Consider the following 13,466-nt stretch of genomic DNA (forward strand, 5'->3'; position numbering starts at 1 on the left):
ACAGTTTTTATACGAAAGACAGCGCAGTTCGTAGCCCTAAAATGCCCTAGATATTCCTGGTAATTTTCTCTGCCATATTTTCACACTTTTTATACGAAAGACAGCGCATTTCGTAGCCCTAAAATGCCCCAGAGATTCCTGGTAATTTTCTCTGCCCTATTTTCACTCCTTTTTATACGAAAGGCAGCGCATTTCGTAGCCTTAAAATGCCCCAGAGATTCCTGGTAATTTTCTCTGTCATATTTTCACACTTTTTATACGAAAGGCAGCGCATTTCGTAGCCTTAAAATGCCCCAGAGATTCCTGGTAATCTTCTCTGCCATATTTTCACACTTTTTTGACGAAAGACAGAGCATTTTGTAGCTCTAAATCACCCCAGATATTCCTGGTAATTTTCTCTGCCATATTTTCACTCCTTTCTATACGAAAGGCAGCGCATTTCGTACCCCTATAATGCTCCAGAGATTCCTGGTAATTTTCTCTGCCATATTTTCAAACTTTTATACGAAAGGTAGCGCATTTCGTAGCCTTAAAATGCCCCAGAGATTCCTGGTAATTTTCTCTGCCCTATTTTCACTCTTTTTTATACGAAAGGCAGCGCATTTCGTAGCCTTAAAATGCCCCAGAGATTCCTGGTAATTTTCTCTGCCATATTTTCACAGTTTTTATACGAAAGACAGCGCATTTCGTAGCCTTAAAATGCCCCAGAGATTCCTGGTAATTTTCTCTGCCCTATTTTCACACTTTTTATACAAAAAACAGCGCAAATCGTAGCCTTATAATGCCCCAGAGATTCCTGGTAATTTTCTCTGCCATATTTTCACTCCTTTCTATACAAAAGGCAGCGCATTTCGTAGCCTTAAAATGCCCCAGAGATTCCTGGTAATTTTCTCTGCCACATTTTCACTCCTTTCTATACGAAAGGCAGCGCATTTCGTAGCCTTAAAATACCCCCAGAGATTCCTGGTAATTTTCTCTGCCACATTTTCACACTTTTTATACGAAAAACAGCGCATTTCGTAGCCTTAAAATGCCCCAGAGATTCCTGGTAATTTTCTCTGCCACATTTTCACTCCTTTTTGGACGGAAGACAGCGCATTTCGTAGTCTTAAAATGCCCCAGAGATTCCTGGTAATTTTCTCTGCCATATTTTCACTCCTTTTAATACGAAAGGCAGCGCATTTCGTAGCCTTAAAATGCCCCAGAGATTCCTGGTGATTTTCTCTGCCATATTTTCACTCCTTTTTATAAGAAAGGCAGCGCATTTCGTAGCCTTAAAATGCCCCAGAGATTCCTGGTAATTTTCTCTGCCATATTTTCACACTTTGTATAAGAAAGGCAGCGCATTTCGTAGCCCTAAAGTGCCCCAGAGATTCCTGGTAATTTTCTCTGCCATATTTTCACACTTTGTATAAGAAAGGCAGCGCATTTCGTAGCCCTAAAGTGCCCCAGAGATTCCTGGTAATTTTCTCTGCCATATTTTCACACTTTGTATAAAAAAAGGCAGCGCATTTCGTAGCCTTAAAATGCCCCAGAGATTCCTGGTAATTTTTTCTGCCATATTTTCACTCTTTTTTTATCTTAAAATGCCCCAGAGATTCCTGGTAATTTTCTCTGCCCTATTTTCACTCCTTTTTATACGAAAGACAGCGCATTTCGTAGCCCTAAAATGCCCCAGAGATTCCTGGTAATTTTCTCTGCCCTATTTTCACTCCTTTTTATACGAAAGGCAGCGCATTTCGTAGCCTTAAAATGCTCCAGACATTCCTGGTAATCTTCTCTGCCCTATTTTCACTCCTTTTTATACGAAAGACAGCGCATTTCGTAGCCTTAAAATGCTCCAGACATTCCTGGTAATCTTCTCTGCCATATTTTCACTCCTTTTTATACGAAAGGCAGCGCATTTCGTAGCCTTAAAATGCTCCAGACATTCCTGGTAATCTTCTCTGCCATATTTTCACTCCTTTTTATACGAAAGGCAGCGCATTTCGTAGCCTTAAAATGCTCCAGACATTCCTGGTAATCTTCTCTGCCATATTTTCACTCCTTTTTATACGAAAGGCAGCGCATTTCGTAGCCCTAAATTGCCCCAGAGATTCCTGGTAATTTTCTCTGCCACATTTTCACTCTTTTTTTATCTTAAAATGCCCCAGAGATTCCTGGTAATTTTCTCTGCCCTATTTTCACTCCTTTTTATACGAAAGACAGCGCATTTCGTAGCCCTAAAATGCCCCAGAGATTCCTGGTAATTTTCTCTGCCCTATTTTCACTCCTTTTTATACGAAAGGCAGCGCATTTCGTAGCCCTAAAATGCCCCAGACATTCCTGGTAATCTTCTCTGCCCTATTTTCACTCCTTTTTATACGAAAGGCAGCGCATTTCGTAGCCTTAAAATGCCCCAGACATTCCTGGTAATCTTCTCTGCCATATTTTCACTCCTTTTTATACGAAAGGCAGCGCATTTCGTAGCCTTAAAATGCTCCAGACATTCCTGGTAATCTTCTCTGCCATATTTTCACTCCTTTTTATACGAAAGGCAGCGCATTTCGTAGCCTTAAAATGCTCCAGACATTCCTGGTAATCTTCTCTGCCATATTTTCACTCCTTTTTATACGAAAGGCAGCGCATTTCGTAGCCTTAAAATGCTCCAGACATTCCTGGTAATCTTCTCTGCCATATTTTCACTCCTTTTTATACGAAAGGCAGCGCATTTCGTAGCCTTAAAATGCTCCAGACATTCCTGGTAATCTTCTCTGCCATATTTTCACTCCTTTTTATACGAAAGACAGCGCATTTCGTAGCCTTAAAATGCTCCAGACATTCCTGGTAATCTTCTCTGCCATATTTTCACTCCTTTTTATACGAAAGACAGCGCATTTCGTAGCCTTAAAATGCTCCAGACATTCCTGGTAATCTTCTCTGCCATATTTTCACTCCTTTTTATACGAAAGGCAGCGCATTTCGTAGCCTTAAAATGCCCCAGAGATTCCTGGTAATTTTCTCTGCCATATTTTCACACTTTTTAAACGAAAGGCAGCGCATTTCGTAGCCTTAAAATGCCCCAGAGATTCCTGGTAATTTTCTCTGCCATATTTTCACACTTTTTATACGAAAGACAGCGCATTTCGTAGCCCTAAAATGCCCCAGAGATTCCTGGTAATTTTCTCTGCCCTATTTTCACTCCTTTTTATACGAAAGGCAGCGCATTTCGTAGCCTTAAAATGCTCCAGACATTCCTGGTAATTTTCTCTGCCATATTTTCACTCCTTTTAATACGAAAGGCAGCACATTTCGTAGCCTTAAAATGCTCCAGAGATACCTGGTAATTTTCTCTGCCATATTTTCACTCCTTTCTTTGAGGAAAGATAGCGCATTTCGTAGCCTTAAAATGCCCCAGAGATTCCTGGTAATTTTCTCTGACATATTTTCACTCTTTTTGACGAAAGGCAGCGAACTTATAGCAGCAGCTGATTGGTCGCCATGTTTCCACTCCTCCGGTAGCATTTGGGTGGTAATTACAAGGTGGTCTTTATTTTAAGAATATAGTCTGGATACATTGTGAATTTAATAAGTTTTAAACATATCCGACATGTTCTTTTTCCATTAATGATGATTCTTAGGCTTCCAATTGATAAGAGTAGATATTTTTTTTTTACTATTGATAACATAATGGTCATTAATTACAACTGATTATTCAGCAAAAATCTTTCATTTGATCACAAACTCTATTTCATTCGACACCAATTTCTCATTAGATCACAAACTCTCTTTCATTCAAAGCCAATTTTTCATTCGATCACAAAATGTCTTTCATTTGACCCAAATTTTTCATTCGATCACAAACTGCTTTTCATTCGAATCCAATTTTTCATTCGATTACAAACTCTCTTTCATTTGCCACCAATTTTTCATTACATCACAAACTTTCTTTCCTTTGACACAAATTTTTCATTCGATCACAAACACTCTTTCATTAGACGCCAATTTTTCATTTGATCACAAACTCTCCTTCACTCGACGCCAATTTTTCATTTGATCACAAACTCTCTTTCATTCGACACCAAATTTTCATTCGATCACAAACTCTATTTCATTCGACACCAATTTTTTATTTGATGACAAACTCTCTTTCATTCGACACCAATTTTTCATTCGATCACAAACTCTCTTTCATTCGACACCAACTTTTCACTCGATCACAAACTCTCCTTCATTCGACACCAATTTTTCATTTGATCACAAACTCTCCTTCATTCGACGCCAATTTTTCATTCGATCACAAACTCTATTTCATTCGACACCAATTTTTCATTTGATCACAAACTCTCTTTCATTCGACACCAATTTTTCATTCGATCACAAACTCTCTTTCATTCGACACCAACTTTTCACTCGATCACAAACTGTCCTTCATTCGACACCAAATTTCCATTCGATCACAAACTCCTTCACTCGACTCCTATTTTTCATTCGATCACAAACTGTCTTTCATTCGACACCCATTTTTCATTTGATCACAAACTCTCTTTCATTCGACATCAATTTTCATTCGATCACAAACTCTCTTTCATTCGACACCAATTTTTCATTCGATCACAAACTATCCTTCATTCGACACCAAATTTCCATTCGATCACAAACTCTCCTTCACTCGACACCAATTTTTCATTCGATCACAAACTCTTTCATTCGACACCAATTTTTCATTCGATCACAAACTCTCTTTCATTCAACACCAATTTTTCCTTAGATTATAAACCGTGTTTCATTCGATTACAAAGTATCTTTCATTCAATCACAAACTGTCTTTCATTCGACACTAATTTTTCATTAGATCACAAACTCTCTCTCATTCGACGCCAATTTTTCATCTGATCACAAACTCTTTCATTCAATCACAAACTGTCTTTCATTCGACACCAATTTTTCATTCGATCACAAACTCTTTCATTCGACACCAATTTTTTATTCAATCACAAACTGTCTTTCGCTTGACGCCAATTTTTCATTCGATCACAAACTCTCTCTCATTCGACGCCAATTTTTCATTTGATCACAAACTCTCTTTCATTCGACACCAATTTTTTATTCAATCTCAAACTGTCTTTCGCTTGACGCCAATTTTTCATTCGATCACAAACTCTCTCTCATTCGACGCCAATTATTCATATCTTCCATTCGACACATTTCTCATTCAATCACAAACTATTTTTCATTAGACACCAATTTTTCATTCGATCACAAACTCTCTTCCATTTGACACAAACTTTTCATCCGCACAAAATCTGTCTTCCATTCGACACTGCAAATCTTTCATTCGACCGCTGACCCGACCCAGCCTCGTCCATGACCTACCTTGAACTTTTCGTGGGAAAGAATGACCAAGGAATTGCCCGTCATGTCCAAAACCTGCGTCCCATGAGCGATGCCCGGCGGGATGGTGGTCAGTCCCTTGTTGATGCATTCCACGGTCTGTTTACCTCCCTGCAAGGAAATAAACAAATATAATAATTTGGTATAATCTGGGAGTAAACAAGAGTCACAAAAAAGTTGTGTCACATCTGGGATAAGATATAAGAATAGAATGTACAGTTGGATACAGTAATTCTTTATACACCTCGCTTTGAGGAAGTATACCCAGTTATATTCCTTTTTTTTCCTTTCCTTGCTGGGCTATTTTCCCTTTTGGAGCCCCCTTTGCTTATAGCATCCTGCTTTTCCAACTAGGGTTGTAGCTGAGCAAGTGATGATGATAATAATAATAATAATAATAATAATAATAATAACAATACCCTTACTGAGTGAGTATAGTCAATTCTTATTAGTAAGGCAGAATTGCACCGACTCACATGGGTGCCCTTTTAGCTCGGAAAAGTTTCCTATTAGCTGATTGGTTGGACAAAAATACTTCCAACCAATCAGCTATTAGGAAACTTTTCCGAGCTAAAAGGGCACCCCTGCGGGTCTGTGCAAATCTGCCTCACTAAAAAGAATTGACTATAGTTCCTGTGATTAGCCCAGCCCACCACCTCTGATAGCCCTCCATACACCATTGTTTTGGGTACTCGACGTGGAGTAAAGGTGTGATAGGGTGAACTCCTTCGGAGCGAGGTGTACCAGGGACTCTTGCGTCCGACTGTACGCTCATTAGGCTGAGGGAGAAAAGTTGTTTGATACTTATAACTGTATACATGTATGCTTTGTAGCTGCGACTGTATACATGTATGTATTAATATATGGGTATAATATACATTAGCATTTGATGCTAGTAGTAGCAACAATAGTAAAATCAAGTTATGATAAGAAATTTTGCAACAATATGTTTAACCGGATAGCTCAGAATCTATAGACTATACATACACGCACACACACACACACATATATATATATATATATATGCATATATATATGTATGCATGTATACTGTATGTATATATATATATATATATATATATATATATATATATATATATATATATATATATATATATATAGTATACATGCATACATATATATATGCATATATATATATATATATATATATATATATATATATATATATATATATATACATGCATGCATATATACATATATGCATATATATATATATATATATACATACAGTATACATGCATACATATATATATATATATATATATATATATAGTATACATGCATGCATATATATATATATGCATATATAAATATATATATATATGCGTAAAAATCACAGGAAAACGTGATGCTCAGATGCAGAAGAACCACAGGGAAAATGAAAATACAGAATATACACTTGAGTCCTGACTAGTTTCCTGATACTTCCTCAGAGGACTCTGAGGAAGTATCAGGAAACTAGTCAGGACTCAAGTGTATATTCTGTATTTTCATTTTCCCTGTGGTTCTTCTGCATATATATATATATATATATATATATATATATATATATATATATATATATATATACATACAGTATACATGCATACATATATATATGCATATATATATATATATATATATATATACATACAGTATACATGCATACATATATATATATGCATATATATATATATATGTATGCATGTATACTGTATGTATAGATATATATATATATATATATATATATATATATATATATATATATATATACATATATATATATATGCATATATATATATATATATATATATATGCATATATATATGTATGCATGTATACTGTGTATATATATATATATATATATATATATATATATATATGCATATATATATATATGCATGTATACTGTGTATATATATATATATATATATATATATATATATATATATATATATATATATATATATATATATATACTAGAAAATTAGACATGTAACAATATTAGTATTTAATCACATCTTTACAGAAATTACAATGTCCACATTCATTATAAAACGCCTTGCAATAATCATAATTGTCTAATAATTTTTCCTTTCAATAGACGACCTCAATATTAGCTGGTTAATCTTTAATTACAAGAAACAGACTTTCAATAACTCTGGCTATTTTGTTTGAAAGAAATAGCCTGCTTCTATCAATCCAAACAATCTATTTCTATTAATTAAATTAAATTTTACTTCGAATATGAGGCTGATAAGATTCATTAAATACCTGTTTGAATTCAATAGTCTTGACTCACAATGAAGCGACCGTTTCAAAATAATATTTTTTTACTTACAATAAAAAACTTTTCTTCTATTGTCTAACTATTTATAGGCATCTTGATAACCTCCCAAAATACTTTCTTGGATAAGAAACATCGAAGTAAAATGATCGCTTTCAAAAATAAAAAATCACTTGGGTTCTCGAGAGAGAGAGAGAGAGAGAGAGAGAGAGAGAGAGAGAGAGAGAGAGAGAGAGAGAGAGAGAGAGAGAGAGAGAGAAAACATCGAATTAAAATAATCGTTTTAAAAAATTAAAAAATCAAACATCACTTGGGTTCTCGAGAAAAAAAAAACATCGAAGTAGAATGATGGTTTTCAAAAATAGAAAATGAAACATCACTTGGGTTCTCGAGAAAAGAAAAAAACCAAGTAAAATATTCGGTTTCCAAAAAAAAAAAAAAAAATCAAACATTCCTTGGGTTCTCGAGAAAATTAAAAAAAAAAAACGAAGTAAAATATTCGGTTTCAAAAATAAAAAATCAAACATCACTTTGGTCCACGAGAAAAAAAAAACGAAGTAAAATGTAGGGTTTCAAGATGAAAAATCAAACATTACTTGGGTTCTCCAGAAAAGAAAAAAAAACGAAGTAAAATATTGGGTTTCAAAAATAAAAAATCAAACACCACTTTGGTTCATGAGAAAAAAAAAAACATCGAAGTAAAATGATCGTTTTCAAAAATCAAAAATCAAACGTCTCTTTGGGTCTCGAAAAAAGAAAAAAAAAAAAATAAAAGTCACCTCACCTGCAAATCGTGAGATGAAGAAGCAAGGAAAATACCGGAAAGAGAAAAAGTTAACAGTCATTAACGAGCGTGAAAATTAATTGCCATTTTCAAGGGAGCGACTTTAATTATTGTCAGAGAAAACGAAGCTGTGAGATGAAAAAAAAAATCGATAATTAATATGAAGAGTAGGAATACGTACCTACAAGCTTTCTTTTAACACGAGAGAGAGAGAGAGAGAGAGAGAGAGAGAGAGAGAGAGAGAGAGAGAGAGAGAGAGAGAGAGAGAGAGAGATTTAGCCTAAGCTTAAATAAGAAATGTATAAATGACGAAAAGAAATTCCTCGAATTATTTATTCACACAATATGGATTCTTTACAGTTTTGAGAGAGAGAGAGAGAGAGAGAGAGAGAGAGAGAGAGAGAGAGAGAGAGAGAGAGAGAGAGAGAGAGAGAGAGATCTAGCATAAGCCTAAATAAGACAAATATAAAAGACGAAAATAAATTCCTCGAATTATTTATTAATACAACATGGATTCGTTACAGTAGAAAGAGAGAGAGAGAGAGAGAGAGAGAGAGAGAGAGAGAGAGAGAGAGAGAGAGAGAGAGAGAGAGAGAGAGAGAGAGAGAGAGAGAATTATGGAATAGGAAATAGATTGTGAGATATAAATATATTTCCTTTTTTCCTTTCCTCACTGGGCTATTTTTCCTGTTGGAGCCCTTGGGCTTATAGCATGCTGCTTTTCCAACTAGAGTTGTAGTTTAGCTAGCAATAATAATAATAATAATAATAATAATAAGATGGAGAGACAAAATTGCAGTAAGTTAAAATTAGAATAATAGAGGAAACGCGATTCGTTTAACTGAAGAGGTATATTGGGATCTCCATTACTTATATATATTATATTTAATGTTTTTATTTATTTCCTCCCCTCATTGCAGGGGGGGGGGGGCTTTCCTTGTTGTCTCTATTGCTTGTAGCATTCTGTTGTAGCTTGGCTAATAATAATAACAATCGGTAGACAAAGAGAAATATACAACACGATGAATTTCACATTGCCTTTTTAATACGCAATACCTTCGCAAGTCTTTTTCACGTTTCTGAGTTCTCTTGCTTGAGGGTACACTAGGGCACACTGTTCTATCTTAACTTATTTCTCTTTCTCTTGTTTTGTTAAGGTTTTAATAGTTTATAAAGTGATATTTATTTTAATATTGTTGCTCTTCTTAAAACATTTTATTTTTCCTTGTTCCCTTTCCTCACTGAGCTATTTTCCCTGTTGGAGCCCCTGGCCTTATAGCATCCTGCTTTTCCAACTAGGGTTGTAGCTTAGCAAGTAATACTAATACTAATACTCTGAAAAGTGGAAAGCCTGAAAAATGTTTCATTTTGGCCAATTACAAAAAACAATATTTGTGACTTTTACTTATGGCAGTTTCCTGCTAGTTTCATTGGTAAGTAAGGGCTGTAGGATTTCCATCCTTTTTTTATCAGCTATAACCTTCCATTATATAGGAGACATCCCTTCACCCACAGTGGCCCAGCCCTCAAGTCCAAAGGATCTACAACTCAAGGAAGAGTTATTCCTCACCTCAGATATTTCCAGTATCAAGGATCTACAAACTCACAAAGAATTATACATCCCTACCACATACTCTTCCATGTTAAGGGATACTAATGAATGTCAGGGACACGAGACAAGCAAATGATCAGTACCGAAGATCCTTCCCCGCCTAGATTAGCATTGGGGAGGGCCAGGTGATGGCTCTTAACTCAGCATGTACGGGCTGTCCAACGACAAGAGCCCGTGTCATGCTATAGGCATGGCAATCTGCATGAATGAATGAATGAACTCAGAAGGTAAGTCCTTCAAAGACATAAGGTCGTAGTTTTTGAGTGAATTAGGGATCCAAAAGATTATTAGTCCCAAACGAATCAGGCCAAAGATTATGAGTCCTAAAAAAAACCAGTAAGATGCACCTCCTTCACGAGTTGTCCTCCCCTTTCCAGAGCCTTCCAGTGTTACCATTCCCCAAAGAACTATCCAGACCAAAGGTTCAACACCGCCTAGAGTTGTATCTCCAATCGGATCCTTTTAGTCCAAAAGGACCCACACCTCCACCAGAGTGGTGTCCCCCTAGGACCTTCCAGTATAAATGATCCAAACTTATCAGTTCCTCCCCAAAAGACACCTGGTCCACTCGACCTACACCCAGATCGAGCGAGATTCCACCTTGCTTTCTCCATCACAGCTTTCAAAGGAAAAAATTGAAGTGGTTCTCTCTCTCTCTCTCTCTCTCTCTCTCTCTCTCTCTCTCTCTCTCTCTCTCTCTCTCTCTCTCTCTCTCTCTCACTGTGGCACTCATGCCTCGTCAGCGTACCCTCATAAAGGAGATATAACAATTAAACTTTACGAGAGATTTTGCTTCATCCAGCCCCTTGGGGACAAAACCCAACAACCGACGGCAGCTGGAGCAACACATGTCTAGTGACTTATCCCCTCAGGCTCCCCTCATTCACCAATGACCACGACCCCATATGACCTAACCTCTTAGGCGTGGCGGCCCCCACCAGTACCACCCAGGATAAGCCCCCACCCCCACCCCCAAACACATCCTATCGCCATCTTGAAACAGGGTCGTAAAAGGACGCCTCTTAATTGCTACCAAGATTTTTTCTTTTTTATTGATGTGTTTCAAGTCAAGCTGGGGTTGGTGGATGGGCGTGAATGGGGGTAGGTGTATATGGGCGGATGGGTGGGGAGTGAAGATATGGGCGGTCTGTTTTGATACGGGCTGGTTTCTTTCCTTCCAGTTTTATCACCCATCCTCTGACAGCTGGACTTTTCTAATTGGATTCGAAGGCGCTTTTTTCGTCGCTCTTCCTAAAGAAAACTTAATTTTCTTTTTATAAATTTGCTCCTTCATGTTGGCTAGACCGGGACCTATCTATATCACTTAGAGAAGTGAGTTTAACAGTTTTGAGAGAAGTCTAAAAGGTCAGAGGAGTGTTTTGCTGTTTCTTACATTTTGATTTTATGGGTTCATTTAAAAATGTAGCCCTTTTGATATCAGATGGCTTCTGTTTTCCGATGGCTGTATGTTTGTAGAGGTCAATTTATCTCTTGATGTTTATATATATATATATATATATATATATATATATATATATATATATATACATATATACATATATATATTCATATATATATATACATATATATATATACATATATATATATATATATATATATATATATATATATATATATATTATATATATACATATATATATATGTAAATATATATACATATATATATATATACATATATACATATATACATGTATATATATATATATATACATATATATGTATATATATATATGTATATATATACATATATACATACATATATATATATATATATATATATATATATATATATATATAATGATAAAAATCATGAGATAGCCTTAACGTAATATATGTATATATATTATACTAAACTAAGCAGTTAAACTTAGTTTATTAGTTTATTCAACTAATAACGAGCTTATATACATCTAGTTGAGAGCAAGAAAGTCACAAAAATTCGAACAATCTAAAACATGCAAGAGTGTGTGAGAGATAAAAAAAACAGCATTAAAGATAATTTTACTTTTTTCGTATACGAATGCCTCAGTTTTGTAGGCTGTAATACATCGTCTCTATTTCATATATGATTGCTAAATTACATACATATTTTCCTGTACCGAGACCCTCTCTCTCTCTCTCTCTCTCTCTCTCTCTCTCTCTCTCTCTCTCTCTCTCTCTCTCTCAGGGGGATTGTGGGGAGTAAGTGTTCGTTAAACCTTAATTCAAAGTCTAGCAACAATTACGTTGATTAATATCTTATGACTTAACATCTCTCTCTCTCTCTCTCTCTCTCTCTCTCTCTCTCTCTCTCTCTCTCTCTCTCTCTCTCTCTCTGTCAGATAAACTTAATTGGTGATATGGTTAAATATATGTTTTGCATTAACATAACTTTCATACTGAATTTAATGTACAATCTCTCTCTCTCTCCTCTCTCTCTCTCTCTCTCTCTCTCTCTCTCTCTCTCTCTCTCTCTCTGTCAGATAAACTTAATTGGTGATATGATAATGTTAAATATATGTTTTGCATTAACATACTTTCATACTGACTTTAATGTACAATCTCTCTCTCTCTCTCTCTCTCTCTCTCTCTCTCTCTCTCTCTCTCTCTCTCTCTCTCTCTCTCTCTCTCATATAAATTTAATAATTGGTGACATGATAATGTTAAATATGTCTTGCATTAACACACTTTAAAACTGAATTTAATGTACAATCTCTCTCTCTCTCTCTCTCTCTCTCTCTCTCTCTCTCTCTCTCTCTCTCTCTCTCTCAAATAAATTTAATAATTGGTGACATGATAATGTTAAATATATGTCTTGCATTAACACACTTTAAAACTGAATTTAATGTACAATCTCTCTCTCTCTCTCTCTCTCTCTCTCTCTCTCTCTCTCTCTTTCTCTCATATAAATTTAATAATTGGTGACATGATAATGTTAAATATATGTCTTGCATTAACACACTTTAAAACTGAATTTAATGTACAATCTCTCTCTCTCTCTCTCTCTCTCTCTCTCTCTCTCTCTCTCTCTCTCGCTCTCTCTCTCTCATATAAATTTAATAATTGGTGACATGATAATGTTAAATATATGTCTTGCATTAACACACTTAAAACTGAATTTAATGTACAATCTCTCTCTCTCTCTCTCTCTCTCTCTCTCCTCTCTCTCTCTCTCTCTCTCTCTCTCTCTCTCTCTCTCTCAGATAAATTTAATTATTGGTGAGATGATAATGTTAAATATATGTCTTGCATTAACACACTTTAAAACTGAATTTAATGTACAATCTCTCTCTCTCTCTCTCTCTCTCTCTCTCTCTCTCTCTCTCTCTCTCTCTCTCTGCAGGTAGCCTAGCCTTTTCCAGAGGTCCCGGCATACTTGGCCGAGTGCAAGCAAGGCTTTTTGTCCAGAC

The 13,466-nt window shown here is 35.6% G+C and overlaps 1 protein-coding gene across 1 annotated transcript in view; it reads right to left on the reverse strand.

Moving 5' to 3' along the window:
- LOC137628318 (uncharacterized) overlaps positions 1-13,466 on the reverse strand; it is a 47,655-nt gene that overhangs the window by 16,083 nt on the left and 18,106 nt on the right. Inside the window, 2 exon segments of the mRNA XM_068359481.1 lie at positions 5,356-5,484; positions 5,999-6,152. Of these exon segments, the coding sequence (XP_068215582.1) occupies positions 5,356-5,484; positions 5,999-6,152 (283 nt within the window).

This window comes from Palaemon carinicauda, chromosome 36 (genome assembly GCF_036898095.1).
Source record: "Palaemon carinicauda isolate YSFRI2023 chromosome 36, ASM3689809v2, whole genome shotgun sequence".
NCBI classification, from domain to species: domain Eukaryota; kingdom Metazoa; phylum Arthropoda; class Malacostraca; order Decapoda; family Palaemonidae; genus Palaemon; species Palaemon carinicauda.